Genomic DNA, 15,969 nt, shown 5'->3' on the forward strand with positions numbered 1-15,969 from the left:
CTCTCGGAGTGTCGGTGTTGCCCCGTCCTGCTCTCGGAGTGTCGGTCCACCCACTGTCCTGCTGTTGGAGTGTCAGTGTTGCCCTGTCCTGCTCTGGAGTGCTGGTCCCCCCTCTGTCCTGCTCTCGGAGTGTCGGTGTTGCCCCGTCCTGCTCTCGGAGTATTGGTGGGCCCTCTGTCCTGCTCTCGGAGTGTTGGTCCCCCTTCGTCCTGCTCTCAGAGTGTCAGTGTTCCCTCTGTCCTGGTCTTGGAACGTCGGACCACCCCGCCTCCTGCTCTCAGAATGTCGGTGTTCCCACTGTCCCGATCTCGGATTGTCGATTCTCCCTGTGTCCTGCTCTCGGAGTGTCCGTGCTCCCTCTGTCCTGCTCTCAGATGTCGGTGTTCCCTCTGTCCTGCTCTTGGAGTGTCGGTGTTCCCTCTGTCCTGCTCTCGGATTGTCGGTGTTCCCTCTGTCCTGCACTCAGAATGTCAGTGTTACCTCTGTCCTGCTCCCTGAGTGTCGCTGCTCCCGCTGTCCTGCTCTCAGAGTCGGTGTTCCCTCCATCCTGCTCTTGGAGTGTCAGTGTTTCCCCTGTCCTGCTCTCGGAGTGTTGGTATTGCCCCGTCCTGCTCTCAGAGTGTTGGTGCTCCCTCTGTCCTGCTCTCGGAGTGTCGGTCCCCTTTCGTCCTGCTCTCAGAGTGTCAGTGTTCCCTCAATCTTGGTCTTGGAACGTCGGACCTCCTCCGCCTCCTGCTCTCATAATGTCGGTTTTCCCACTGTCCTGATCTCGGAGTGTCGGTTCCCCCTCTCTGCCCTGCTCTTGAACTGTCCGTGCTCCCTCTGTCCTGCTCTCAGAGTGTCGATGTTCCCTCTGTCCTGCTCTCGGAATGTCAGTGCTTCCTCTGTCCTGCTGTCTGAGTGTCGGTGATCCCTGTGTCCTGCTGTCGGAGTGTCGGTGTTCCCCCTGTCCTGATCTCGGAGTTTCTGGTGTTCCCTCTGTCCTGCTCTCGGAATGTAGGTTTTCCCTCCGTCTTGTTCATGGAATGTCGGTGTTCCCTCTGTCCTGCACTCGGAGTGGCAGTGTTCCCTCTGTCCAGCTCTCGGAGTGTCGGTGCTCCCTCTGTGCTGCTCTCGGATTGTCAATGCTCCCTCTGTCCTGCTCTCGGAGTGTCGATGTTCCCTCTGTCCTGCTCTCGGAATATCAGTGCTTCCTCTGTCCTGCTGTCTGAATGTCGGTGATCCCTGTGTCCTGCTGTCGGAGTGTCGGTATTCCCCCGTCCTGATCTCGGAGTTTCTGGTGTTCCCTCTGTCCTGCTCTCGGAATGTAGGTTTTCCCTCCGTCCTGCTCATGGAATGTCGGTGTTCCCTCTGTCCTGCACTCGGAGTGGCAGTGTTCCCTCTGTCCTGCTCTCGGAGTGTCGTTGCTCCCTCTGTCCTGCTCTCGGAGTGTCGATGTTCCTTCTGTCCTGCTCTCGGAATGTCGGAGTGTCGATGAACCCTGTGTCCTGCTCTCGGAGTTTCGGTGTTCCCTCTGTCCTGCTCTCGGAGTTTCCGGTATTCCCTCTGTCCTGCTCTTGGAGTGTAGGTTTTCCCTCCGTCCTGCTCATGGAATGTCGGTGTTCCCTCTGTCCTGCACTCGGAGTGTCAGTGTTCCCTCTGTCCTGCTCTCAGTGTCGGTGTTTCCTCTGTCCTGCTCTTGGAGTGTCGGTGTTCCCTCTGTCCTGCGCTCGGAGTTTCTGGTGTTCCCTTTGTCCTGCTCTCGGACAGTTGGTGTTCCCTCTGCCCTGTTCCCTGAGTGTCGCTTCTCCCGCTGTCCTGCTCTCGGAGAGTCGGTGTTCCCTCTGTCCTGCTCTCGGAGTGTCGGTGTTCCCTCTGTCCTGCTCTCGGAGTGTCGGTGTTGCCCTGTCCTGCTCTCGGAGTGTCGGTCCACCCACTGTCCTGCTGTTGGAGTGTCGGTGTCCCCTCTGGTCTGCTCCCGGAGTATCGGTGTTGCTCCGTCCTATTCTCGGTGTGTCGGTGCTCCCTATGTCCTGCTCTCAGAGTGTAGGCGTTTCATCTATACAGCTCTCAGAGGGTCAGTTTCCCTCTATCCTGCTCTCGGAATGCTGGTCCCCCTTCTGTCCTGCTCTCGGTGTGTCAGTGTTCCCTCTGACCTGCTCTTGGAATGTCGTTCCCCCCCTGTCCTGCTCTCAGAATGTCAGTGCTTCCTCTGTCCTGCTCTCGGAGTTCGGTGTTCCCTCTTTCCTGCTCTTTGAATGTCGGTTCCCCCCCTGTCCTGCTCTCAGAATGTCGATGTTCCCTCAGTTCTGCTCTTGGAATGTCGGTCACCCCTGTCCTGCTCTCAGAATGTTGGTGCTCCCTCTGTCCTGCTCATGGAGTGTTGGTCCCCCTTCTGTCCTGCTCTCGGAGTGTCGGGGTTCCCTCTGGCCTCCTCTCGGAATGTCAGTTCTTCCTCTGTCCTGCTGTCAGAGTGTCGCTGCTCCCACTGTCCTGCTCTTGGAGTGTCGGTGATTCCTCTGTCCTGCTCTCGGAGTGTCGGTTCCCCCTCTGTCCTGTTCTCGGAGTGTCGGTGTTCTCTCCGTCCTGCTCTCGGAGTGTTGGTCCACCCACTGTCCTGCTGTTGGAGTGTCAGTGTCCCCTCTGGTCTGCTCTTGGAGTGTTGGTGTTGCTCCGTCCTATTCTCGGAGTGTCGGTGCTCCCTATGTCCTGTTCTCGGAGTGTCGGTGTTCCCTCTATCCTGCTCTCAGAGTGTGGGCGTTTCATCTATACGGCTCTCAGGGTGTCAGTTTCCCTCTGTCCTTCTCTCGGAGTGTTGGTCCCCCCTCTCTTCTGCTCTCAGAGTGTCGGTACTCCCTCTGTCCTGCTCTCGGAGTGTCAGTCCCCCTTCTGTCTTGCTCGGAGTGTCGGTGTTCATTCTGGCCTGCTCTCTGAGTGTCTGTGCTCCCTCTGTCCTGGTCTCGGAGTGTCAGTGCTCCCTCTGTCCTGCTCTCGGAGTGTCGTTCTCCCTATGTCCTGCTCTCGGTGTGTCGTTGCTCCCTCTGTCCAGATCTCGGAGTGTGGGTGTTCCCTCTGGCCTGTTCTTGGAATGTCGGACCCCACCCCGTCCTGCTCTCGGAGTGTCGGTGTTCCCCATGTCCTGCTTTCAGAGTGTTTGTGCTCCCTCTGTCCTCCACTTGGAGTGTTGATGTTCCCACTTTCCGGCTCTCGGATTGTCAGTGTTCCCTCTGTCCTGCTCTCAGAGTGTCGATGCTCCCTCTGTGCTGCTGTCGGAGTGTCGGTATTCTCTCTGTCCTGCTCTCAGAGTGTCGATGCTCCCTCTGTCCTGCTCTTGGAATGTCGGTGTTCCCTCTGTCCTGCTCTCGGAGTGTTGATGCTCCCTCTGTCCTGCTTTCGGAGTGTTGACCCCCCTTCTGTCCTGCTCTCAGAGTGTCGGTGTTCCCTCTGTCCTGCTCTCGAAGTGTTGACGCTCCCTCTGTCCTGCTCTCGGAGTGTCGGTCCCCCTTCTGTTTTGCTCTCAGAGTGTTGGTGTTCCCTCTGCCCTGTTCTTGGAATGTTGGACCCCACCCCGTCCTACTCTCAGAATGTCGGTATTCCCGCTGTCCTGCTATTGGAGTGTCAGTCCACCTTGTGTACTGCTCTCGGAGTGTCGGTGTTCCCTCTGGCCTGCTCTCTGAGTGTCTGTGCTGTCTCTGTCCTGCTCTCGGAGTGTCGGTGTTCCCTCTGTCCTGCTCTCGGAGTGTCGGTGCTCCCTCTGTGCTGCTCTTGGAGTGTCGGTGCTCCCTCTGTCCTGCTCTCGGAGTGTCGGTGCTCCCTCTGTGCTGCTCTTGGAGTGTCGGTGCTCCCTCTGTGCTGCTCTTGGAGTGTCGGTGCTCCCTCTGTCCTGCTCTCGGAGTGTCAGTCCCCCCACTGTCCTGCTATCGGAGTGTCGGAGCTCCCTATGTCCTGCTTTCGGTGTGTCAGCGCTCCCTCTGTACAGATCTCGGTGTGTTGGTGATCCCTCTGTCCTGCTCTTGGAGTGTCCGTCTCCCCTCTGTTCTGCTCTCAGAGTGTCGGTCCACCCGTCTGTCCTGCTCTCGGAGTGTCGGTGCTCCCTCTGTCCTGCTCTCGGAGTGTCGGTGCTCCCTCTGTCCTGCTCTCGGAGTGTCGGTGTTCCCTCTGTCCTGCTCTCGGAGTGTCAGTGCTCCCACTGTCCTGCTCTCGGAGTGTCAGTGCTCCCTCTGTCCTGTATGTGTAAAGTTGGTAACTTTTCATTCCAGGTTGGAGTGCATTACAGTGTGGAATTTTTCTTCATTCCCATGGTCTGGTCCCATCTTCTGTTCCACACTGAAGTCTTTCATCTCAACTCCACATTTAGTGTTTAGTTCCATTCCGTGCTGGTTGAAATGTTGACTATTTTAACCTCCTCTGTTTATCCACAGAACTCAACGCAGCTGATTTCCAGGTAAGTTCCTCTCAGTCATACAGTCACTGCTGAAAGGGAACCTTTCCCTGGATCTGGGAAAGGAGTGAAAATAGAATCACGGTTTGGACCCCTTCCCAGATACGGTGTTTTCATGTGGTGGGAATATTGAGTGGTGTTTCGCTGTATTTCTTTATCATGCACGTGAGCGCTGCTGTTTTGGTCAGCATTGATTCTCCATTCATTGAGGAAGTGGTGGTGAGCTGTTTTGAATGCCACTGTACACCTTGAGCTGGTGGTACACTCACGGTGGTGATATGTCCTTGTATCTGCTGTCATTATACCTTTAGGTTCTAAAAGTCATGGTTTTTGAAGGTGCTGTTCATGGAGTCTCGTTGAGTTGCTGCAGATGGTACACACTACTGCTACTGTACGTCTGAGGTGGACGGAGTGGATATTGAAGGTGCTGTATGAGATACCAGTCAAACAAACTGCTTTGCCCCATTGTGTTTTGTTAGAACTGCACTCATTCAGGTAGAAGAAGATTATTACATACTATCCCCGACTAATGCTCTCTCGGTAGTTCAAGCACTGGGGAGTCAAGGTGAGTTACTCGCTGCAGACATCCTAGCCTCTGACCTGCTCACTTAGCCATTTAGGTATTTATGTGGTTGGTCCAGTTCAATGTTTGGTTAATGACAACTCCCTGGATGTTGATACAGGGGAGATTCTGTGACAGCAATGCCATTGAACATCAAGGGACAATGGTTTGATTCTCCCTTGTTGGGAGGTGCTCACTGACTGACACTTAAATGACATGTATTACTTACCTCTGACTAGCAAAAATGTGAATATTACCCAGGTCTTGCTGCATACAGACTCAGGGGAGTTGTGAATGCTGCTGAGCATTGTGCAATCATCGGCAAAGATCCTCACTTCTGACCTTATGGTGGAGAAAAGGTCATTGATGAAGCTGCTGAAGACGGGTTTGGAACTTGAACACTACCGTGAAGATCAGCTGCAGAGCTGTCCTTAGACTACAATAATAACTCAGAGACAGTGAGAACTGCAGATGCTGGAGATCAGAGTTGCGAGTGTGGTGCTGGAAAAGCACAGCAGGTCAGGCAGCATCTGAGGAGCATGGGATTTGATATTTCAGGCATAAGCCCTTCATCAACACTTCACTCTCAACTACAATAACTAATCCCAGCAACCACAAATTTTATGATAGGTGTGACTCCAACCAGTGGATACTTTTCTACCCAATTTCCATTCTCTTCTGTCTAGCTTGGGAACCTTGATGCTACAGCCTTGATATCAAGGTATTGACTCTCACCTCACTTCCTGCATTCATTTCTTCTGTCCGTGTATGGACTAAGGCTGTAATGAAATCAGAGGTTGAGTTGTCAACACAGAATGCAAACTGAGTGTCCATTAGTAGGAGTATATTGATTCAAAAATGCTCTTTAATAGCACTGTTAAATGTGCCTTTCATCACTTTACTGCTGATGATTGAGAGAAAATTGCTAGGCTGCTAGGTAGCCAGATTACATTTGCCATGGTTTTTGCAGCATACCTGGGCAATTTTCCATATTCAAAACCAGAAATCACTGGGAACACTCAGCAGGTCTGACAGCACCTGTGAAGAGAAAGCAGAGTTAATGTTCTGTGTTCAGTGACACGTCTTCAGAACGAACAGTCCTGGACCCGAAATGTTAACTCTGCTTTTTCTCCACAGATGCTGTCAGACCGGCTGAGTTTTCCCAGCAATTTAGAGGCATAGAGTCATAGAGATGCACAGCATGAAAACAGACCCTTCAGTCCAACCCGTCCGTGCCGACCAGATATCCCAATCCAATCCAATCCCATCTTCCAGCACCCGGCCATATCCCTCCAAACCCTTCCTATTCATATACCCAACCAAATGCAATAGACAATAGACAATAGGTGCAGGAGCAGGCCATTCTGCCCTTTGAGCCTGCACCACCATTCAATATGATCATGGCTGATCATCCTTAATCAGTATCCTGTTCCTGCCTTATCTCCATAACCCTTGATTCCACCATCCTTGAGAGCTCTGTCCAACTCTTTCTTAAATGAATCCAGAGACTGGGCCTCCACTGCCCTCTGGGGCAGAGCATTCCACACAGCCAACACTCTCTGGGTGAAGAAGTTTCTCCTCATCTCTGTCCTAAATTTTGTCCTGTATTTTTAAGCTGTGTCCTCTGATTCGGCACTCACCCATCAGCGGAAACACGTTTCATGCCACCAGAGTGTCCAATCCTTTCATAATCTTATAAGTCTCAATCAGATCCCCTCTCAGTCTTCTAAATTCAAGGGTATACAAGCCCAGTCACTCCAGTCTTTCAGTGTAAGGTAATCCCACCATTCCAGGAATTGACCTCGTGAACCTCCGCTGCACTCCCTCAATAACCAGAATGTCTTTCCTCAAATTTGGAGACCAGAACTGTACACAGTACTCCAGGTGTGGTCTCATCATGGCCCTGTACAGCTGCAGAAGAACCTCTTTGTTCTATACTCAATCCCTCTTGTTATGAAGGCCAGCATGCTATTAGCCTTCTTCACTACCTGCTGTACCTACATGCCTACCTTCATTGACTGGTGTACAAGAACACCCAGATCTCTCTGTACTGCCCCTTTACCTAAATTGATTCCATTTAGGTAGTAATCTGCCTTCCTGTTCTTGCCACCAAAGTGAATAACCATACAGTTATCCACATTAAATTGCATCTGCCATGCATCTGCCCACTCACCTAACTTGCCCAGGTCACCCTGTAATCTGCTAACATCCTCATCACATTTCACCCTGCCACCCAGCTTAGTATCATCAGCAAATTTGCTAATGTTATTGCTAATACCATCTTTTATATCATTAACATATATTGTAAAATGCTGCGGTCCTAGTACTGATCCCTGCGGTACCCCACTGGTCACTGCCTGCCGTTCCGAAATGGAGCCGTTTATCACTACTCTTTGTTTCCTATCAGCCAACCAACTTTCAATTCAAGTTAGTATTTTGCCCCCAATACCGCGCACCCTAATTTTGCTCACTAACCTCCTATGTGGGACTTTATCAAAAGCTTTCTGAAAGTCCAGGTACACCACATCTACTGGATCTCCCTCATCCATCTTCAAAGTTACATCCTCAAAAAAATCCAGAAGATTAGTCAAGCAGGATTTCCCCTTCATTAATCCATGCTGACTCTGACCTATCCTGTTACTACTATCCAGATGTGTCGTAATTTCATCCTTTATAATTGACTCCAGCATCTTTCCCACCACTGAGGTTTATAGACTAACTGGTCTATAATTTCCTGCTTTCTCTCTCCCACCTTTCTTAAAAAGTGGTATAACATTAGCCTTCCTCCAATCCGCAGGAACTGATCCCGAATCTATCGAACTCTGGAAAATAATTACCAACACATCCACGATTTCTCAAGCCACCTCCTTCAGTACCCTGGGATGTAGACCATCAGGCCCTGGGGACTTAACAACCTTCAGACCTAACAGTCTCTCCAACACCAATTCCTGGCAAATATAAATTCCCTTAAGTTCAGGTCCTTCAGCCACTGTTACCTCAGGGAGATTGCTTGCGTCTTCCCCAGTGAACACAGATCTGAAATACCAATTCAATTCTGCTGCCATTTCTTTGTTCCCCATAATGTATTCCCCTGTTTCTGTCTTCAAGGGCCCAATTTTAGTCTTCACCATTGTTTTGCTTTTCACATACCTAAAAAAGCTTATACTATCCTCCTTTACATTATTAGCCAATTTACCTTTGTACCTCATTTTTTCGCTGCGTATTTCCTTTTTAGTAATCCTCTGTTGTTCTTTAAAAGCTTCCCAGTCCTCTGTTTTCCCACTTATCTTTGCTATGTTATACTTTTTCACTTTTAACTTTATATGTTTCTTAACTTCCCTCGTCAGCCACGGCCACCCATGCCTCCTCCTAGGATCTTTCTTCCTTTTTGGAATGAACTGATCCTGCAACTTCTGCATTACACACAGAAATATCCGCCATTGTTCCTCCACTGTCATCCCTGCTAAGGCTCCTCCCTCATAGCTCCATAGTTCCCTTTATTCAACTGAAATATTGTCACTTCCGATTGTACCTTCTCCCTCTCAAATTGCAGATTGAAGCTTATTGTATTATGGTCACTACTTCCCAATGGCTCTTTCACTTCGAGGTCTCTGGCCAATTCTGGTTTGTTGCACAATACCAGATCCAGAATTGCCTTCTCCCTGGTAGGCTCCAGCACCAGCTGTTCTAAGAATCCATCTCTGAGTCACTCCACAAAATCTCTTTTTTGAGGTCCAATACCATCCTGATTCTCCCAGTCTACCTGCATGTTGAAATCCCCTATAACAACTGTAATAACATCTTTGCGACAGGCCAGTTTCAGCTCCTGATTCAACTTCCATCCGACATCCAGACTACTGTTTGGGGGCCTGTAGGTAACTCCCAAGAGGGTCTTTTTACCCTTAGTATTTCTTAGCTCTATCCACACTGACTTTACATCCCCTGATTCTAGGTCCCCCCGGGCAAGGGACTGAATATCATCCCTTACCAACAAGGCCACCCCACCCCCTCTGCCCGTCAGTCTATCCTTATGATAGCACGTGTAGCCATGAATATTCATTTCCCAGGCCCTGTCCACTTGAAGCCACGTCTCAGTTATCCCCACAATATCGTATCTGCCAATTTCCAAAAGAGCCTCAAGCTCATCCATCTTATTTCTAATGCTTCGTGCATTCATGTATAGTATTTTTAATTTGTTACTGCCCTCACCCTTCCCATCAACTCCTATTTCACTCAACCTTACAGCATGATCCCTTTCTGCCTCATTGACACAGTTGGCTTTCTTGACTTCTTTTGTTCTAACTTTCCCTTCAATTTCCTTCTTAAACATCCAGATTTCCCCTCCCCCCCCACCCCCAGCTACTTAGTTTAAATGTAGCTGTGTTGTAGTAGCAAACCTGCCTGCCAGAATGCTGGTCCCTAACTTATTAAGGTGCACACCATCTCTCTTGTATAATTTATGCTTACCGTAAAACATACCCCAGTGATCCAAGAATTTAAAACCTTGCTTCCTGCACCAGTTCCCCAGCCACACGTTCAAGTCCATTATCTCCCTGTTTCTGGCCTCACCAGCCTGAGGAACTGGAAGCAAACCGGAGATAACCACCTTGGACGTCCTGCTTTTCAGCCTTCTTCCTAGTTCTCCGAAGTCCCGCTGTAGTATGTTCCTCCTCCTCTTCCTGACATCATTCGTGCCGACATGTACCATCAACTCTGTCTCTTCACCTTCATCCTTGAGGATTTCCTGCACTCTGTCTGTGATGTCTTTAACCCTGGCACCAGGAAGGCAAAACACCATCCTTAAGTCTCGTCTGCTACCACAAAAACCCCGGTCAGTTCCTCTCACTATGGAGTCCCCTATTACCACGGCTCTGTGCGATGTCCGACTCTTCCGCTGTGCCTCTGCGCCAACATTTGATTGACAGACCTGGCCGCCTCGTGGACTGGCAGTGTCATCTGTCTCTACTGTTTCCAAAAGATTCAACTTGTTCCTGACAGGTACTTCCCCCGGGGTCTCTAGCACCTGTCTCCTCTCTGCCTTCCTCATTGTCTGCTCTCTTCTGCTCTCTTCTGGTATGATTGGTGTAATAACCTCACTGAAGGTCTTGTCCAGAAAGATCTCGTTCTCTCGGAGGAGCCTAAGGTCCTCGAGTTCTTTCATCAGTGCTGCAATATGCTCTATCAGTAGCTGAACTTGCACACACTTATACGAGCCAGACACACCAGAGTCGTTGACCTCCCACATCAAGCACGTAGCACACTGAAGCAGCTGGGCAGTCATGTCTTCACACTTTTCAACTGTGGCGTAATCACTTCACTCAACCTCCTTGTCAAAGACTCCTGAGCTAAAGCCTCACTCTTCAATCCACAGAAACTTCTTTTTAGGGCAAGTCTGTGGACTCTTAATTTAGGTTAGAGGAGGAGGCCCTACTATATAGGACCTGGGGTCTAGAACACACCCACTCTAATAACAATCACTTACCTTCCCGACCAGCTTTGTGCTCTGCCTTCACTTCCACCCAGCTCCCGCCGCTCTCTGATGAGAAAAGACCATTAAATGTTGCAATTGTACCAGTCTCCATCACTTCCTCTGGCAGCTCAGTCCATTCACGTACCACTCTCTGTGTGAAAAAGTTGCCCCTTAGGTCTCTTTTATATCTTTCCCCTCTCACCCTTAACCTATGCCCTCTAGCTCAGGACTCGCCGATCCCAGGGAAAAGACTTTGCCTATTTACCCTATCCATGCCCCTCATAAGTTTGTAAACCTCTATAAGGTCACCCCTCAGCCTCCGACGCTCCAGGGAAAACAGCCCCAGCCTGTTCAGCCTCTCCCTGTAGCTCAAATCCTCCAACCTTGGCAACATCCTTGTAAATCTTTTCTGAACCCTTTCAAGTTTCACAACATCTTTCTGATAGGAAGGAGACCAGAATTGCATGCAATATTCCAACAGTGGCCTAACCAATGTCCTGTACAGATGCAACATGAACTCCTGTACTCAATACTCTGACCAATAAAGGAAAGCATACCAAACGCCACCTTCACTATCCTATCTACCTGTGACTCCACTTTCAAGGAGCTATGTACCTGCACTCCAAGGTCTCTTTTTTCAGCAACACTCCCTAGGACCTTACCATTAAGTGCATACATCCTGCCCTGATTTGCTTTCCCAAAATGCAGCACTTCGCATTTATCTGAATTAAACTCCATCTGCCACTTTTCAGCCCATTGGCCCATCTGGTCCAGATCCTGTTGTAATTTGAGGTAACTGTCTTCGCTGTCCACTACACCTCCAATTTTGGTGTCATCTGCAAACTTACTAACTGTACCTCATATGTTCGCATTCAAATCATTTATGTAAATTACAAAAAGTAGAGGACCCAGCATCGATCCTTGTGGCACTCCACTGGTCACCAGGCCTCCAGTCTGAAAAACAACCCTCCACTACCACCCTCTGTCTTCTACCTTTGAGCCAATTCTACATCCAAATGGCTAGTTCTCCCTGTATTCCATGAGATCTAACCATGGGAAACCTTGTCAAACGCCTTACTGAATTCCATATAAATCACATCTACCACTCTGCCCTCATCAATCCTCTTTGTTACTTCTTCAAAAAATGCAATCAAGTTTGTGAGATATGATTTTCCACGCACAAAGCCATGTTGACTGTCCCTAATCAGTCCTTGCCTTTCCAAATACATGTACATCCTGTCCCTCAGGATTCCCTCCAACAACTTGCCCACCACTGACGTCAGGCTCACTGGTCTATAGTTCCCTGGCTTATCCTTACCACCCTTCTTAAACAGTGGCACCATGTTAGCCAACCTCCAGTCTTCCAGCACCTCACCTGTGACTATCGGTGATACAAATATCTCAGCAAGAGGCCCAGCAATCACATCTCTAGCTTCCCAAAACATTCTAGGGTCCACGTGATCAGGTCCTGGGGATTTATCCACCTTTATGCATTTCAAGACATCCAACACTTCTTCCTCTGTAATCTGGACATTTTGCAAGATGTCACCATCTATTTCCCTACAGTCTATATCTTCCATATCCTTTTCCACAGTAAATACTGATGCAAAATACTCATTTAGTATCTCCCCCATTTTCTGCGGCTCCACACAAAAGCCGCTTTGCTGTTCGTTGAGGGGCCCTATTCTCTCCATAGTTACCCTTTTGTCCTTAATGTATTTGTAAAAACTCTTTGGATTCTCTTTAATTCCATTTGCCAAAGCTATCTCATGTCCCCTTTTTGCCCTCCTGATTTTCCTCTTAAGTATACTCCTACTGCCTTTATACTATTCTAAGGATTCACTCGATCTATCCTGTCTATACGTGACATATGCTTCCTTCTTTTTCTTAACCAAACCCTCAATTTCTTTAGTCATCCAGCATTCCCTACACCTACCAGCCTTTCCTTTCACCCTAACAGGAATATACTTTCTCTGGATTCTTGTTATCTCATTTCTGAAGGCTTCCCATTTTCCAGCTGTCCCTTTACCTGTGAACATCTGCCCCCATTCAGCTTTTGGAAGTTCTTGCCTAATACCATCAAAATTGGCCTTTCTCCAATTTAGAACTTCAACTTTTAGATCTGGTCTATCCTTTTCCAGCATTATTTTAAATCTAATAGAATTATGGTCGCTGGGCCCAAAGTGCTCCTCAGTCACTTGCCCTGCCTTATTTCCCAAGAGTATGTCAAGTTTTTGTTTTTCTGTTTTTGTTTCTGATTTCCAGCATCTGCAGTTCTTTGAGATTGCTGGGTGTTAATTATTGTAGTCAAGAGTGTAGTGCTGATGAAGAGCTTATGCCCAAAATACCGATTCTCCTGCTCCTCAGATGCTGCCTGACCTGCTGTGCTCTTCCAGCACTACACTCTTGACTCTGATCTCCAGCATCTGCAGTCCTCACTATCTTCTAGTTAATTATTGTAGTCTCAGGACAGCTCTGCAGGTGATCTTCAGGGTAGTGTCCAACATGTTCCACATTGTCTGGCAAATGTCATATTTCAGCAGCAGTGGAACAACCTGGCCACCTGCACAACTCATTCTCAAGCACAAGTCTTCAGTTCTGTTGCCAGTATATTGTATCGCTTGCAGTGTTCAGTCTCTTCAGCTGTTTCTTAACATTGTGTGGAGTAATTCAAACTGGTAAAATGTAGTTCTGCTGCTGCCAATGGCCCATAGTGCCAGAGATGTAGCAGTCACTGTTACTGATACTGACATCGATAGATACATTGGACAGGGTGAGATCGAGTTGATTTTACATCTTGTTGGTTCCCTGATTACCTGCTGAAAACCCAGTCTAACAGCTGGGTGGGTGACGATTCACTGCCGCCAATTAGCCACTGCCGGTTCGCCAACAGCATTTCTCCACTGGGGTCGTTTGACCTCTGGAGACTACTCACCACCGGAAGAATATACATGTAGTGACTGTTTTCCCTCCCACCTGTTCTTTCATACTTCTCAGTGCCCTTTATTTATACAACAACATAGTATATATTGATTAAAAAAGAGGTGAAATAAATATCATTTTATTGGTTTATATATAAAAATGAGTTACAAACACTTGCAGTGGCAAATCATCCTCAGCAGTCAATGGGCCGTGGCAAAGTGTCCTCGGCAGTGAAAGGACAGTGGCTAATCGGCGGCGGCGAATGGTCCCATCCCACTAACAGCTATGTCCTTTACACTCAGCCAGCTTGGTCAGTAATGGGTCTGACCAAGCCACTTTTACTTGTGGATCTTGAAGCCCCTTGTGCCATTGCTGTCTTTAGTGTTTCATTCTATTGGTGTCCAACATGGAGGAGTACTGAGTCATCAGGCAACAGGATTGCTTTATGCGGTAATCAGCAGGAGATTTCCTTGCCCATGATTGAGGTGATGCCATTAAAATTCAGGATTCTATATTGAGAGCTTCAAACACAATTCTTGGCCAACAGTATTCCAATGGTGTCGTTACCTCTTGTGAGTTTGGCCTGCCAGTATGGTATACATGCCCCAGAATGTTATCTGGGACCTTGTCAGATATGATTCTGTGATAATGGCTGTGCCAAGATGTTATGTGTGTAGTTTGTGGGATAGTTCTCCCAATTTTGGCACTATTCCCAATGGCTCCTAAGGAGGACTTTACGGGGTCAACTGGATTGGGTTTTTAATTGTTGTTTCTGGTACCTGGTCTGGTGCAGTGGCTTGATGGGTTTCATTCCTTTCTTTAACTCTTGAAGCAGTTTTGATCCAACTGAGTGGCTTGCTTGGCCATGTCAGAGGGCAGTTAAATGCCAACCAGAATTCAATGGATCTGGAGTCATGTGGACCAGATAAGGTAGGGATAACAGATTTCTTTCCCAAATATATATTACTGATAGCAATTCTTGAGAAGATTTGTAGCTCAGGTTGATGATAAGTATCTAAGTTAGCTCGCTGAGCTGGAAGGTTTGGTTTCAGATGTTTCATCACCATGACTAGGCAAAATAATCAGTGAGAGTCTTTGGTGAAGCATTACTAATCTGTGTCAATTGAAGGAGATTGTAGAGTCACCACTTGAGCAGTTAATAATTCCAGATTCTTATTTCCATGGAATTCAAATTTCAACACCCCAGGTCATTTACCTGAGACTTTGTGATGACTCCTGCAAGGCTGGGATGTAAGGGTCTTGTCAGTCATAATGGCCGGGCCACGTTTAAATTCTCTATATCAGGCTCCCACTCAATAGCTGGTGATTGACACATGTCCAGACAACAAGAGTGAAACAGGTGACAGGGACAATGGGGGATCCATAGGAGTGTCCTCCCATCACTCAGCGAAGGAAACAGAAACTGCAGAGACCCCTTTGGGAGGTTGTTGATCATAAATTAGAGTTGAAAGATTAGAACTGGGGGAGGCCAAAGGCTCCCTGTGATGACTGAGAGTCTCCTGTTACAACGGATGCTAAAAGAAGCTAAGCTTTAGCACTGATATTTGCTCGCCCACTCCTCCAGCCTCTGATTTGTGGCCGGGCAATTGATGGTGCAGACCTCCCCCTGACCTCCTCTCATAATCTAGTCACCATCTCAATGACATCATCATTTTGAATGTTTGTTCGACCCTGGTACCCTTTCCCAGGAGCCTCATCGATGTCCTGACTTGTGTTAAGATTGACACGGAAGCAGAAGGGGTCAGGTTGGGGTCACATTACTGATCTTGTTGAGGCTCCAGGACAGTGGAAAGAGACTGAGCAGAGAATAGATTTGAAAATCACAAATTTCCATTCACTCCGGTTTAGCTCAGTCACCTTGTCGCCACAGTCAATTTGACGCAGTCTTGATATTAAGGCATTGATTCTCGCTTCACTTAGTTGCATTCATCTCTTTGATGCAAATGGACCAAGGCTGGAATGAGGGCAGAGGCTGAGTGGTCAGTGCAGAATGCAAACTGATTGTCCATTAGCAGCAGGATATTGATTCATGAATGTTCTTTAATAGCATTTTTGACAATGTCTTTTATCACTTTGCTTATGGTGATTGGAAATAAACTACTGTGGTACTAGGCAAAAGTAAGGATTGCAGATTAGAGTCAAGATTAGTGTTGTGCTGGAAAAGCACAGCAGGTCAGGCAGCATCCGAGGAGCAGGAGAATCGATGTTTTGGGCAGGAGCTCTTCATCAGGAATTATCACCTGGGGTACTAGTTGACTATGTTGGATTTGCCAAGCTTTATATGGAGAAGGCATACGTGCCAATTTTCCCTTTCAATAAACAAAAATTGCTGGGAAACTTCAGCAGGTCTGCAACATCTGTAGAAAGAAAGCAGAGTTAACCTTCAGAGTTCGGGTCTAGTCACTCTTCTTCTGAACTGCTCTGAAGCAATAGGTTCCCACTGAACGTGTACAGTCCAGAATGAATGCAGAAGAGAGTGCAAATCCTGAGATCCTGACATTTTCAGGATGGGTTGCTGCAGGGTGGGGGAGTCAGTACGAGGACTAGAGGGGGGACAGGTTGTTGCATCGATCA

At 48.2% G+C, this 15,969-nt stretch overlaps 1 protein-coding gene across 1 annotated transcript in view; it reads left to right on the plus strand.

Annotated features, from left to right (window-relative positions):
• LOC140492195 (E3 ubiquitin/ISG15 ligase TRIM25-like) overlaps positions 1 to 15,969 on the plus strand; it is a 67,810-nt gene that overhangs the window by 46,033 nt on the left and 5,808 nt on the right. Inside the window, exon 4 of the mRNA XM_072591071.1 lies at positions 4,401 to 4,423. Within this exon, the coding sequence (XP_072447172.1) occupies positions 4,401 to 4,423 (23 nt within the window). The remainder of the gene's footprint in view (positions 1 to 4,400; positions 4,424 to 15,969) is intronic.

This window comes from Chiloscyllium punctatum, chromosome 20 (genome assembly GCF_047496795.1).
Source record: "Chiloscyllium punctatum isolate Juve2018m chromosome 20, sChiPun1.3, whole genome shotgun sequence".
NCBI classification, from domain to species: domain Eukaryota; kingdom Metazoa; phylum Chordata; class Chondrichthyes; order Orectolobiformes; family Hemiscylliidae; genus Chiloscyllium; species Chiloscyllium punctatum.